This window comes from Erithacus rubecula (genome assembly GCF_903797595.1).
Source record: "Erithacus rubecula genome assembly, chromosome: 15".
NCBI lineage: Eukaryota > Metazoa > Chordata > Aves > Passeriformes > Muscicapidae > Erithacus > Erithacus rubecula.
The window spans coordinates 7949173-7962794 of NC_136667.1; the positions used below are offsets into that span (position 1 = coordinate 7949173).

At 45.2% G+C, this 13622-nt stretch overlaps 1 protein-coding gene across 5 annotated transcripts in view; it reads right to left on the reverse strand.

Annotated features, from left to right (window-relative positions):
- Positions 1-13622, reverse strand: part of NRK (Nik related kinase) — an 87091-nt gene that overhangs the window by 57751 nt on the left and 15718 nt on the right. For all 5 annotated transcript variants that reach the window (XR_013775987.1, XM_079318851.1, XM_079318849.1 and 2 more), the window contains exon 3: positions 2825-2881. Coding sequence is in view for 4 of the 5 variants with exons in the window: in XM_079318851.1 (XP_079174977.1) it covers positions 2825-2881 (57 nt within the window). In the remaining variant the exon portion in view is untranslated. The remainder of the gene's footprint in view (positions 1-2824; positions 2882-13622) is intronic.

Sequence of the window (13622 nt, forward strand, 5' to 3'; positions counted from 1 at the left end):
TTTGCTCCCACAAACCAAAGTGCTCCTGGGCACAGATGGCTGCGTGCACAGAGATGACAGGCTCATGATCAAAGGCTGTTTTTGAAGATATGGGTTTATCTGCAGTGGCATTAGAACTAGAAAACACACTCCTCTGACCACAAATGGAAATGAGATCATCAGCTGATAAATCCTGCACTAAGAGACCCTCAGTACTGGGGCAGGTCGAACAACAAATTTCACATTTACATGTTATTTTGCTCTCTAGAAAGATTGAAAGCAAAGACAGATGGAGAACGATGTGCTGGAGAAAAGCTCTTTGATCACCTGCACCGATAGCTGAAGAGACAAGCAGCAAGAATCCAGACTCTCTGCAAGCACTCTGCTTTTTGGCTCTGTCTAAAGGCAGGAAGCAGAGTGTGCATGGAGAGGCACATGAGCACACGTTGCCATCAGCTCCCCTTTAAGCATTTCAAAGGGCTCCCTCCACCCCCCCGTGCAGCTCAATACAGCAGCACTTCCTGACAGATGTCCAGAGGATCCCACAATGACCACAGCATCCTGCTGCTCTTAAGAACCCAGTCTGGGGCTGCAGCTCATGACAGCAAAGGGCAGATTTGCTGAGCTCTTGGAGTGCCCTAGATCTGAACAATCACAGCTGGAGCTGGTCAGGCAATTTCTGATGAAATGACTTTTACTGGAAAAAGAAAACCTGTAGATTTGGTGAAAGAATCAGAATCTTTTGTTGAACAAAAGTGGCAGAAGTAGCAGAAGTGACTGCATCCAGACATGCCAGCCTGTGCCCTAGCAGCAGGATTACAGCCAACTCTGCATTAGGAAAGTGGAAATAAGAGCAGAAAGCCCTGCACTCACCCTGTGCCAAGGCCAGAAAGCAGGAGCACTTGAGCACAGCTGAGCTGGAATTGTTCAGAGTTTAATGGGAGAAGAGCACTAGGAAAAACCCCTTTGGGCAGCTGCACCAAGATGCTCCTCACCTTCCCAGGAAGGGTCTCAATGTTAAAACAACATGACCTGCTATCAGTGCCCCTCAAACAACAGTACAGATTCCCCAGCATGATGCTCTGTCACTTGCAGCAAATCAGACCCAAGCAGCTTTGTTTTGTTCTCAGAATCCTGCAAGTCTACTAAGGTGACTCCTGAAATAAGTATAACATGTATCTGTCCTCTATTTAAATTTTGTTTCCAAGTAAGTAGGCATTACTGGATGCTACAGTTTGTTGCTTGCATACAAAGGAGACTATGTTATGTATAGTATAGGAAAATAAATCTTTCCAAGGTTCCCTTCCTGCAGTATTTTCTTCAATTGTTTCATCGAGGAAGGGACTGTCACTGGTGCTACCTTGACAACCCACAAGCTACACCTTTAACCAGTCCTCACACACTGCTGACTGACCCAGCAAAGCAGGAAAGCAGATCTGCACAACTTCTGAGCCTGAGCCAGGATCTGTTCTGTCAGCTCCTCTGTCAAGGCAGGGAGGGGCTCTCATCTCAGGAATCTGTCATCCAATCCATATCTGCCCTCCTTTCCAAAATCCAGCAGCCTCATGTCTGCTGACTGCCATTTTTTAAAGCCAAAGCACCTGATGATAATGTACCTACAGACCTAAAAGCAGAAACCCCACCAATCTAATATAGCATTGATTTAACTAAAAGCACCCTCCTCAGCACAAAACTGACAATTCAGCTGCACACACCTGTTGTACAAACAGCAGCCATGGACACACCAGGCCTTAGATGTGCTTTGTACATCACAGTAGCATCCAAGTTCAGACCACTTGCTGCTCAGGGCTGGATTCCCACACCACCAACAGACAGAATTGTCCTGGACCTGCTCTACATGGCAGGACCAACACAGACACCAGCTTGGTCTGCTGCCTTTTAAGACAATGAAGAGACACATGAAAATGCAGGCAAAGCTTGCTTGTGCTTATCCAAACACCATGTGAAGCACTAGCAGACCTGGCCCACAGGACTTAAGAGGATTTGGATTTTTTTTCTTTTTTTTTTTTTCCCTTCATTTTAGACAATAACCCCTCCAACACATTGCAAGAGGAGCTGGATTTCTGTTCTGCATATCCACACTGCCAGAGTGACAGGACAGAGAGCTGGTCTGAGTGCATCCTACCAAACCAGACTTCAAGGAAACTCAAGAGGAAGAAGCAGGGAGTCTCCCCAGCCTTCCTGGGGCTCAGGCTCATGTAGTCTCAGGGAGACAAGCTGCTCCACTACTGGCTGTGCTCTTAAAAGGACAGACAAAACCCAATATTTAGCAACATTTTCAACACCCTGTTTCAGCACTGATGCCCATTTATAAATGTGAGTAGGGACAGTGCCAATTAAACTGTCTCCTTCCCTCATCTGTCAAATCCCAATAAAAAAGCACTGAATTTGCATTTCTAACATGCTCCTGCTTGCTGGCTGTCAGGGCACTACTCTGAGGAACAGCTGGCATGCAAGGGGATAGGATGTGATGAAACACAGCAGAGGCAGTGCAGAGATACAGGAAATCTTTTAATTGCTATCTCTGAAAGCAGATAATCAACTAGAAACAAGCAGGAAGGGACTTTGTGTCTTTGATATTATTGAACACCAAAATATATGGCAATGCACTCCCTTATCAATTTGTCACCATTGATCAGCCACACTTAAAAAACATGGTTGTGTTAACACCACTCAGTACTTTATAAAACACAAAACAGTGCTCAGGAACCATGATCTATACCAGTGGATCTTCTTTCATGAGCTGTCCCCCTTCTCATGATCTGATTATTTATCTTTCCTTGCTGCTTAACAATGACCTTATTATTTTTGGTTTTGCACTCACCTCAGTAACATTCATCACTTTGATTGCTGCCAGCTGCCCAGTCTTAACATGGCGACCCTGTTAAAAATACAGATGATACTAAGTAAAACATGTAGGCAAACTATGAAAACATCAACAAATTAGGTCTTTAACAACTAGATCTGACTAATTGCTTTCAATCAAGTTCAAGGCAGTGTTCCAGTTGAAGGTGTCCCTGCTGGAGATTGGATTATGTGACCTTTAAAAAATCCCTTCCAACCCAAACTACTCTACGATTCTATGTCCAAAACAACCTTCCAGTGACACAAAACTACCCAGGTGAAGTTTGATGATGTGTTACCAGAGCCACACCCTTACCATGCTCTGAATTTAACAGAGTTAGCTCTATGGGGCAGAATTTCCCTTTAGCACAAAGGAAGCAGCAGTGCTGGTGTTTTCACAGCACAACATGGCACAGGCTTATGGGTCTCCATCTAATTTCTGTTCAACAGGTGATGCCAACCCTCGAGCCTCCTCTTCTAGGAAATCTCAGCACAGTGTCAGAATGTCTGGACAAGAGCCACGTTCCTGTCCTGCCATGCATGGCTGAGTGTGCTGGGGAAGCCACTGGGCAGCTGGCTCTGCCACCTCCCTGACCCCTGACATGTCCTGGCACACCTCAGGGCAAAGACAAAACTCTGGGAGACTAAAGCTTTAGATATGTGCTTTTACCTTAAAAACAAACAAACAAACAAACAAACAAAAAACCCCAAAAATAAATGCTTTCTACTTCAAAATGCTTAGTTTTTATAATTCTTACTTTAGCTGAGTTAACTAATCTCAGCTACTACTCAGCTAGTATCTCAGCTACTTCCCTAGAAGCATGCAAGAGCTTTGAATTTAAAAAAAAAATTAAAAAAAATTTTAAAAATCTCCTGTGGTGGTGGGGAGGAACTTTCCAGGACTTTGAGTGTGTGTGTACCTACACATGTACACAGCTCATTATGAAATGCCCACACCCCATAGTTACTTTTAAACAACAGACAACTGGTGACTTCAAACTGGGTAATAGGCTTGGTTTTGAAAACACAGCTAGGTAAAGGGAGGTTAATAGGAAATGAAGTTATTAAAAGAGGAAACTTGCTACTGAGACTGGTAAATTGTGATTCACAAGAGCACACACCACAAACACAACTGTGAATCTTGCTGTCAGTTGCATTTTCTTGCTTTGGTGAGGTCAAGTTGCTTAACAGATACCACAAATGAAATCTTTCACTGTGATAACCAGCACTGACCTCACACTGGAAGATAGTATCAAAAGATTTGAATATACAGTGGGTTTGCTACACATCCTAGTTCCTCACTTCCATCTGATGCTCAGAAATGGGTTTGAATCTCTGAGACCACAATTTTATTTCTGAAATAGTAGTGCCTGCAAAGCTGTATATCAAAATAATTAACTGATACAAGTTAAGGAAGCCACTGGAGATCAGGAAATTGAATATGAAATGCTGCAGTTTGCAGATAAAATTATTTGCAGGTGCAATTTACACCCACAACATTAAAAGCTGGGTTGATGTAATTTAAAAACCCAGGTTCTATCTGCACAAAAGTGCACACAAATGTTATTTCTAAGACTAAGCAATTTTGCATCAAAGAAAAATGATTCCTCATTCTCAGGCAATATGTCACAGTCATGTTTTCTTTCACAAAAAATTAAACCCTGCTGAGTTTTCTGTATATTTTTAAGCGTCCTCTTTCCACGAAGCACTCCTGGGATTGCAAAGCATTTTCTCATGAAGTGAAATGATAGGATTTCCATATCAGCACAGACCTCAGGAGGAAGACCAACAGGGCACACTCTCCCCAGGCCAGGGTGTGGAGGGCAGTGGCCAGTGCCAGCCCAAAAGATGCTGGTGTTGGGTCACTGTCCATCCCTGCTAATGCCAACCCTGGTCAGCAAGTTTCCTCTGCACAGCCACAGCCCCTCTCCTGGAGCCATTGCCTGCAAATGTTCCCATTTCCATGGCATGTTTTGGCAGCACAGGGAGAGGGTTTTCCCCACTGTCTTCACCCCAGTTTGTCAGGAGACAAGCAGGCTGGGAGCTCCATCCCTCTGCACGCACACCAAGGGACCAGCCCATGGAAAACAGGAGTCCCCAGGACTGCTGAGGATTCTGCAAGAACTAACACTGATTTTCACAACTCTGGTAAAGCATGGAAATCTGTTTCTGTATTGAAAAAATAAACAATCAGGACTAGGCTAACACAGCACTTGAATATTCATCAGAATAAGGAAGAGGGGAAGGCTTGGCATTCAGTCCTGGTTTTGAAGCACAACTCCTGGTCAAGTTGTCCCTCTGTGTAACAGATACTGGTTATATTGCTGCCACATTTGTTTCCACTGTATGCAAAACCTTCTGTTCTCACTTACCACTCTAAATGTGAATACTAACCCCCCTCCCACCCCCCCCAAAAAAAAAAAAAGTTTGGAAAATAACTATTTATGGAAAAGAAAACAGCAAGTCCTTTTGTTTTGTGGGTTGTGATTCACCTTTGCTCAAAAAATGGATCCCTGTAAACTAAGATGCACAACTCAAACCTGCTCCTGCATTAAGGCACAGACTGTGCTGGCAGTTCATAACAAAAATCACAGATTTCTCAGTATTGGTCTTTTAAACTGTTTGGAGTAAATTTTTCTTAAAGCAACAACATTTCTTAAAGCAGTAAACATCCTGAACCCAGCCCTGGGCTTCTTCCTAAGAGATAGAGAGTAATACCTTAGCAAGGAGAGATTTCAGTGCTGGTCCCTTATTTTTTTCATTTATCAATAAATCTCAGGTGTTAGCCAGAGTTCATGGGAACTCTCACATTGCTGCTCTGCTGAAGCCACTAAGTCGAGCAGGTGTGAATTGTTTTGAGAAAAGGGGTGTTTTCATTTTTGTCTAAAGCTTCTAGGAGCAAACCAGTTTTAACTGTTTCCCAACCAAATGAGATCACCTGATTCACTTAATTCCAGTGACAGGACATGCTGAAGTTCATCCTGATTGAATCCAAAATGGGAAGAAGAATGAGAGGCATTGCCCTCCCACTGCTCATCCTCTGCAGACCATTGGAGCCATCCTGCTGGGATTCAACATCCTCCACTGGGCATCTCCCCAAAAACTGGGCAAAGGGCTGGATGGTCTGTGCACTGGTTTCCCTAATAACAAAACATTTCATCTCTCACCCAGATTCTCAGTATGAGAGCTCTGGAGAAAGCAGTTAGAACATCCAAGAGCCATTTGCAACACCCACATTCCTGCCCAGGAGTACAACACCAAACTCTGTCAAGCTCATACAGAGCTTAGACACGAACAATTCTGAGGCTCAACAGTTTCCTAAAATTGAAGTTCCACCCTTCATTTCGATGAGGTATCCAAGCTGGAAAAAACTCTCCCATTAGTATTGAGTCCAGCTGAATTCCTGGTCTCCTCCAGAAAATATTTCCGTGTAAAGTCTGCTGTAGTTGCCAGCTAGTCACTACAGTAACATTCAGCAAACCTGAAGCCAGCACACACATTTTTCAAATCTACAGACTGCTCATTGCAGCCAGAATTGTGGGAGATACTTTATACCAAAGATCTGGTTCTGATGAGCTCCAACCCTGCATTATCTCTGCAGGGAGAGATACATGGAATAGGGCAGACTGCTCAGTGCTATTTCTGTTGGATGTGTATTTATCTTCTCACCTCAGATAAAGGAACTGCTTATCTACACCCTCTACTAAGGGTCAAGACATGTACTTCTCTATTTACATCAAACAAGAGTGTCAACATTAGCAGCCAGCTATTAGCTGATAAAGGGGCTTTACAGGAATTAAGTATATTTACAAAGTGATGCATCCAGTCACATACAACACCTTTTCCTGTTCGGTTCCAATAAAAATTTTGGATAGCCCCTGCCTTGGGCCATGATCACAAGACACCCAAGGTCCCAATGAGATTATAAGGTTTCAAGTCATTTGCAGAGAGCTCAGTGTGACAGTTTCCCTCCCAGATCCTGCACGTCTCTCTCTTCCTGGGGGTGGGAAACAGCTCCCATCAGCTTCTCTCCCCACTCAGGACTCGACAGATTTGGAGCAACAACTGCAAGTGCAGCCAGCAGAAGCCAGCTGTCCAGTTCAGTGCTGCACATGTGCCAAGGCAGCCCAGGGCAGTCCCAGCACAGGCTTCCTTTGTGGCAGAGCTGTCCCCACGTCACTGCTGCTGCTGCAGGACACCACGGCAGCACAGAGCTGCTCTGCTTCTCCTTGGCCTTGCCTGTGCCTTGCCTTCTTGTCTGCAACCAGAAGCACCACCCCACTGGTGTCTCCCTTCAAAAGAAGGGGTTTCAGAGAGGCCTGTGTGCAGGGACACCTCCCAAAAACCAGAAGACTTGGACACTTCCCAGTTTGCACCTTTGTGCATGCATGGAGGGCATTTCATCCCAAACACACTCTGCTAGGCACAGACACCATCATCTCACAGCATCACAGGGGTGGGGACTCCTGGGTGACCCACAACTGCCTGCTGTGCTATCCCAAAGCTGGTGGATACCACAACTCCAACTCTCGGGACCTTCTCTGGGTGTTTAAGATTTGCACTGTAAAGCAAGATGTGGCTGTTGGAGGTCAAGGTCTCTCTCAGCCAGAAGCATTCCTCCTGGGATAACAGATGCAGCTGGTGGCCACTGCCCTTGGGGAGGAGGTGAAGGCACAGCTGTGTCCCTGCAAGCCTCACCAAAAGTGAGCTCGAGCAAGCAGATTTCCTGTTGAAAATGCACTGATGATCTCTGAAGTTTGAGCCCATCCCGGGTAAATCTGATGGCCCTGCAGCTGCTGGCAGCTTGCCAGCTCAGCCTGCAAGATTGTCCCACAGTCCCTGTGGGACTGGTCCCCACCCTTTCGCCCCTCTCCTCTCCACCCTTTCCATCCTGCTGAGACAAGAAAAGCCTTTGAGAGATTATGCACAGAGTGAACAATGCTCTGCAGAGGGATCCAGGAAACCCTGTGTCCTATTGCATGTGACCTCAATGAAGTCATGATCCTTCTGTTTCCCTTTCCACCTGCATAGGACTGCTGCTCAGAGCAGTTCTCTAGAAGGGATGAGTGAAGTTTGCTAAGCCCAGCCCCAGGGCCAGTGGGAACAGCAGCTCTGCCTGTTCACACTGCAGGCAGGAGCAGCCTCCCCTGCAGCTGCAGCGTGCTCCCAGTGGCTCAGCACGGCTGGGAGGAGAACCCCAAAAATACCAAACCTGCAGACATGCTGCTCCTGCACTGCAGCTGGGACACAGCCACTGCTCTGCAGCAGAAAGCTGCTCACAGAGCACCCTGCTGCCCCCTCAGGCTCTTCACCATGCAAACAAGTGGTCAGAGCTTGCACACCTGGGGCTGTGAGACCTGAGAAGACAGATTTCAGGTGAGCTCTATCTGCAGGAACCATCCATGTGTCAATTCAGCAGCTGCAGCCATGTGAGACAACACACTGTAGTCATGGTTGGAGCTCTTCAGCCAAAAATAAAGCAGTAATGCAAAACTTGAAAGAGCAGGAATATATTTCGAGGAAGAAGTAATTAAGAGCTTATAGCTTGTTTTTGTAAGTTAATGGCCCAAGGCAAAGTTCAGAGTAAGCCATGCACTGATACCAGCACTGGATTCCAGGAACATCTTAGGCTATGATATGTAATCCATGTCAACTCTGATAGTTTAAAACCCCCCAAAAACACAGACACAAAGAACCACACGAAACCTCCCAAATCACAAATGCCCTGGACAGATGGGCACCAGTTTTTGGGGTTTTTTCAACCCTCCACAAAGAGCTCAGGACACCAGCCAGGTGGGAACACAGCTATAATTCTGATTACAGCTTCATCCTTTTAATTACACAACTCAGGCCGCAGAAAACCTCCTCTGACTGACATTCTAAAGTTTTGGTGGTACTTTGGCCACATCAGCTCTGGATGTCTGCTGTATTTCAGGGCTGTAAATCAAAGAATTGTATTCTACTAGAGCATTTCTTTTCTTCTTTGTCATGCTGGGAGATGCTGAGATTTTGGAAGCTGTTCCAGGCCTTCATGTCAGGAGTCCCTCATGTCAGGAGTGGAAATGTATTTGCACTCACTCAAGGTGACAATATTAGTTTTATGAATTTTTCTAAATGAAGTTTTAGATGTTTCAGGGGTAAGATGTAAAAAAAAGAAAATCAGGAATTTCTCTCAGGGCCCCTACTTGTGTCACATGTTTAAAGAAACAAACAAAATTATCACTGTAAATCACAATACCACTGAAGATAACTAAGTTGGCAGTGGTATAGGAGAACTTCCTATATACTAAAATAGCAACACATTAGCCCAGAGAAGAGATTAGAAAAGATAACCTCCAGCAGGCATTTAAAATTCTACCCATGCCACATTGTCTGGGATGGATAAGGGTCATTTCAAAAGTACCAGATCAAGTCACCTTGATCTCTGGAGGAAAAGGACAGTTTTTCATCCCCACTGTAAATGTCTGTACCACAACCCTCATGAACTGTAAAACCCAAGAGGCACCAGAAGCAGTTTTTCTGTCCAGGTTTTTTTTTTTATCCTTTCAGTTCCTATTTCCTCCCATTGTATGAGTGGAAACACAGATTGTTTGCTTTACCTAATGTTTGTCTGTGTCTGACTGCAGACCAGTGGGAAAAGAAAATGAAACAAAGGAACAAATTCAAGCTCCTTCACAAACACATATTTCAAGATCTACTTTTTTTGCAATATCAGTATGTTCACTTGTTTAGAATATCACCCTCACCCAAAACATGAGCCACTCAAGGCTACTGCATACTTGCATGAGAATGGACTAGGGACTGATGTTTTGGGATGCTGAAACCTGCTCTGAAATGGATCATTCTCACTGTGATCAAAGCACCAAGCTCTTTAGAAAATGCCATTCTAGCCACAAGACCAAGAGATCTGCCCTCACTTAAGTGGGTGGTGTCTGCAGAAGAACATCCCATGTAATCTTCTGCAGCTCCATGTCATTTGGAGGGATGTGCCCATTCCTGTGGCTTCTCCTTGCCCAGCTAACATGCAGACATGGTGCTTTAGATCTCCAACTGCAACTTGGAGTTCCTGAGCAATGTGAACAATGTGCAAGACAGAGAGCAGGAAAGAGCAGGAACACTTCTGCTGGGGCAGGTAAAACCAGGGTGGCCTGTGATGGGTGTGAGTGTGAAATTGAGAGCTGCAGCACACAGAGCACCTTGGAGGAACAACCCTCACCTGCCACATTTGGGGCCAGCCTGCCTGGGGTTCACAGGAGGCAGAGCTGCTCCTGCTGAAGGACCAGACTCCCACTGACTTTGGGTCCAATTTCCATCTGGTGATACTTCAGTAGCATCTGAGGGAATGGCAAACACTGAAGCTCCAGCTCCCCTCTGTTCAAAAGTCATCCAGGTGCTTGAGTTTAGAGGGAACTGCAATGTCCCTGAGTGGGAACTGCTGCCAACAAGGAAAGAAAAGCAACATTTTGGGGCCATAGGTGGGTTGAGTAACTCAGACAGCAGCACAGTGAACAGGAGAGGTCCAAGAAGCAGGTTGTGCAGTTATCCCATTTTCCTCACACTCCATTTATTGGGACATAAAAACTGATTTAGTTGAGTTTAAATATCACTATTTGCACAAGTAACAGCTTCAACAGCCTTGCCATTCATCCTGGGCTTTGGAATTTGTCACATCCCTTCACATCTGTTGAAAGACTCAGATTTCCAGCCCCAAACCCCCATCAGGGCTCACTGCCCCTGGCAGGGGCACAGAGGCTCTGTGGACACAGGAGATTTCCTCTTCCCATGGGAGCTTTGGCCTGGGGACACTGGTGGGGTGCTCAGGACAGTGGGGATGCAGGGCAGGGGGGATTTGGGGGATTTGAAGTCCCAGGGCCCCTCTTGTTGTGAGCAGGATGGCACAGAGCCAGTCCCACACAGCACTTGGGAGCCCAGAGGTGATTTACAGCAAAGGTCTGCTGCGCCAGCAGTCTATTCATCCAGAAAAATAAACAATTTTGGAAAAGCCTCAGCCTTTGGAAGGCTCTCACTCTGCAGAGCAGGGGTTGCTGAGAAGCTGAGTCTGGGGTGAGGTACAAATCCCTCCACCCCAGTGAATTTTTGCTGCCTGACTCACCCACATCCGTTTGCAGAAATCCAGGGCCTGGAGAAAACCTGCCCAGAGCACATCCCTGCTGGACAAGGTCACAAGCAGTTAAGGGTGTCCTGCCAGCCCCATCCTGCTGAAAGGAAGTCAGGGCTGGACTAAAGGAGGTCAGCTGATGGGTGGCCAGAATTTTGGAGCAAGAATCCCTCAAAGGAAGGTTTTTTGGCTCACCATTGCTAGTAAGCTCCAAAGGTTAAGCTGCACACAGCAATTACAAACCTCAGCAGAGTCAACTTTTAACTTTTTAAATAATGTAGCTTTATTAGCCTTCTATCCCACATAAACACAACCTTGTGTGCACATTAATCTCTTAGCTTTTAAATCACCAAATTTTTAAAGATCCTTCTGCATTCTTGTGAACAGCAACTGTAACATAGTTGAATTTTCTCTTGCATATAATAAACAGCATGGCCACAGCTCTGCACAGGTTAAAACTGTGCTGTTGTTTTTTAATAAAAAAAACCTTTGAGGCAAGCAGGGTACACAGCTGCAAGTTCCAGCCTAAATAATGACAGAGCTACAACAACCTTAAGGGTGATTTCTTTTTCCAGTTCTGCTGGTGCTTTTCTCACTCAGATCAGAATTTCACGTGGGTGTGCACCTCTGCAGATGGCACAGGAGAGCTCAGTACTAAAAACTGGCATTTAAAGGGTTTCTCTCACAGTCTCAGAGCCTTGCCTTCAGTGTTCTTGGCAATACCCTCCCAGGACTGTTCACCTGAGGTGAATCCTGCAATCAGAATCTCTGCTGACTAATACTGTCGAGTTCAGAAGATCTGAGCTTTGCCTAGGGAAAGGTCATGTTCTTTACACACATACCAAAGTCTTCACTGAGCATTTAACTGAGGGAAAAAAAAAAAAAAAAAAAAAAAAGAGCATCTAATCATGCCTTTTCATTTGGCTCTAGCTGGTGAATCCTCTCCAAAAATTAAAAGGGAGTTAATGAACACAATTAGTCTGCAAAAAAGCACACAAGCCTCCAGATTTCTGAATGATTTCTGTAAGAGATGAGCTACATGGCACTGATCTCACAGCAGCAGTCAATTCCCATTTCCTTCCAAAATCCTATTGGCCAGATGGTCCAGAAAACTCAAGGGAAAATTACTTAAATGTTTGGAAAGGCTTTCAGTGTTAAGTTAGTCTCCAAAATTAAACCAGACTACCCTTCTAATTAGTCTTACAAATGAAGTATAGCTTGCTTTGCTAATGAATTTAAAACAGAGAGGAGATTCCAAGTTCAAAACAAAACAAAACAAAAAAAAAATTTGAATTCCTGAGGAGCACTGGTGTTATTTTATTCTGCACTGATCTAATCAGTTTTGTACAGCAGCAGCCTGGCTGACAAAGGTTCCTCTCTCAAGCAAACCACAGGTCAGATGAGCAGCAATATTCCTGAACAGCTACAAGCAGTTACTGTACAATGCTGTATCTTCTCAATTTCTGTATTACTCGTAGGGATTGAAGTCAATCACAGCAGGACAGAAATGAACAGTGAGCTCTTGAGAGGAAGGAAGAAAGAAATAAATACCCCTGCAGAATAATTTCAAGAAAATGGCTAAACACATTACAGCTGAAGAACCACAGAGCCCTAAGCAATGCAGCTCAGTGTAATTATGAGCACACATGAAGCAAAAGCAGCAGTGAATCATTGCAAGAACTGGTCACAAGAGGTACCAGCAGTTTCCTGAAATTAACTACTGAACAGCCCTGCTGGTTTTTGAAACTCTCATTTCTTTGTCTTGCCCTGTTTAAACAAGCCAAATTAATTTTGCAGGGGGCAAGATGATGCAGTGACTGCACAGGGAGCTGTGTGTGGGTAAAACCAGTGCTGGGGCCCTGCTCTCCTCCCATGCACTGCAGGTTACACCTGCCAAAGGCTCCCTGCAGCATTTCCCACCAACAGCTGATCATGGATTGCCCCAGCACTTCTGTCCCCACCGAAGCCAACCAGACAATCTGAGTGATTCTGTGGCATAAGGAATTCCTGCTACTGAGTCTGTCAGGTCTGAATTTGTCTCATAAAGGACCAAATTTCTCAAACAAAACAAACCTCACTTTACAATGAAAAAATCATGTATTTTCAATGGTTTCCCTGTTGGAAAAGGTGTGATTGCACAGATCCTCTCACAGGTTTGATCCAGAGCTCGTGACACAAGATAAACCCAAGCCACTGCTGCAATGTGCCCACTTGGGTAGAAGTGGCAGCAGGGGCTGCCACCCAAAGGCCAAGGTGCTGGGGAATGAGGCTCCACATAAGCCAGGGATGAAGGCAGGTGGGAGCACACAGAGGGGCATGCACAGATAGAAACACTCAGAACTGAAACACTGAAATCCCCTGGCCTAGCCCAAGGCACCTCAGATGTCACTGAAGCTGCACCAGAGCCCTTCTCATGACTGGGTCTCAAAGCCACTTCTCATTTTCCAAGCCCTGAACCCAATGTGCTTCCTTTACCTTGAAACAGCAACAGCCTGCCCAAACAGCTGCATCACATCTAAAGAAGCTGTCAAGAAAGACAGAAACAAAACAGAAAAACAACCTCAACATTCCACAAGGCATCCAGCTAATGCCAGCAACTTGCTGGCTTACAAGTATAATATAAATTTTAAAAACTAGTGTTTCTGCTTTAACATTCAGT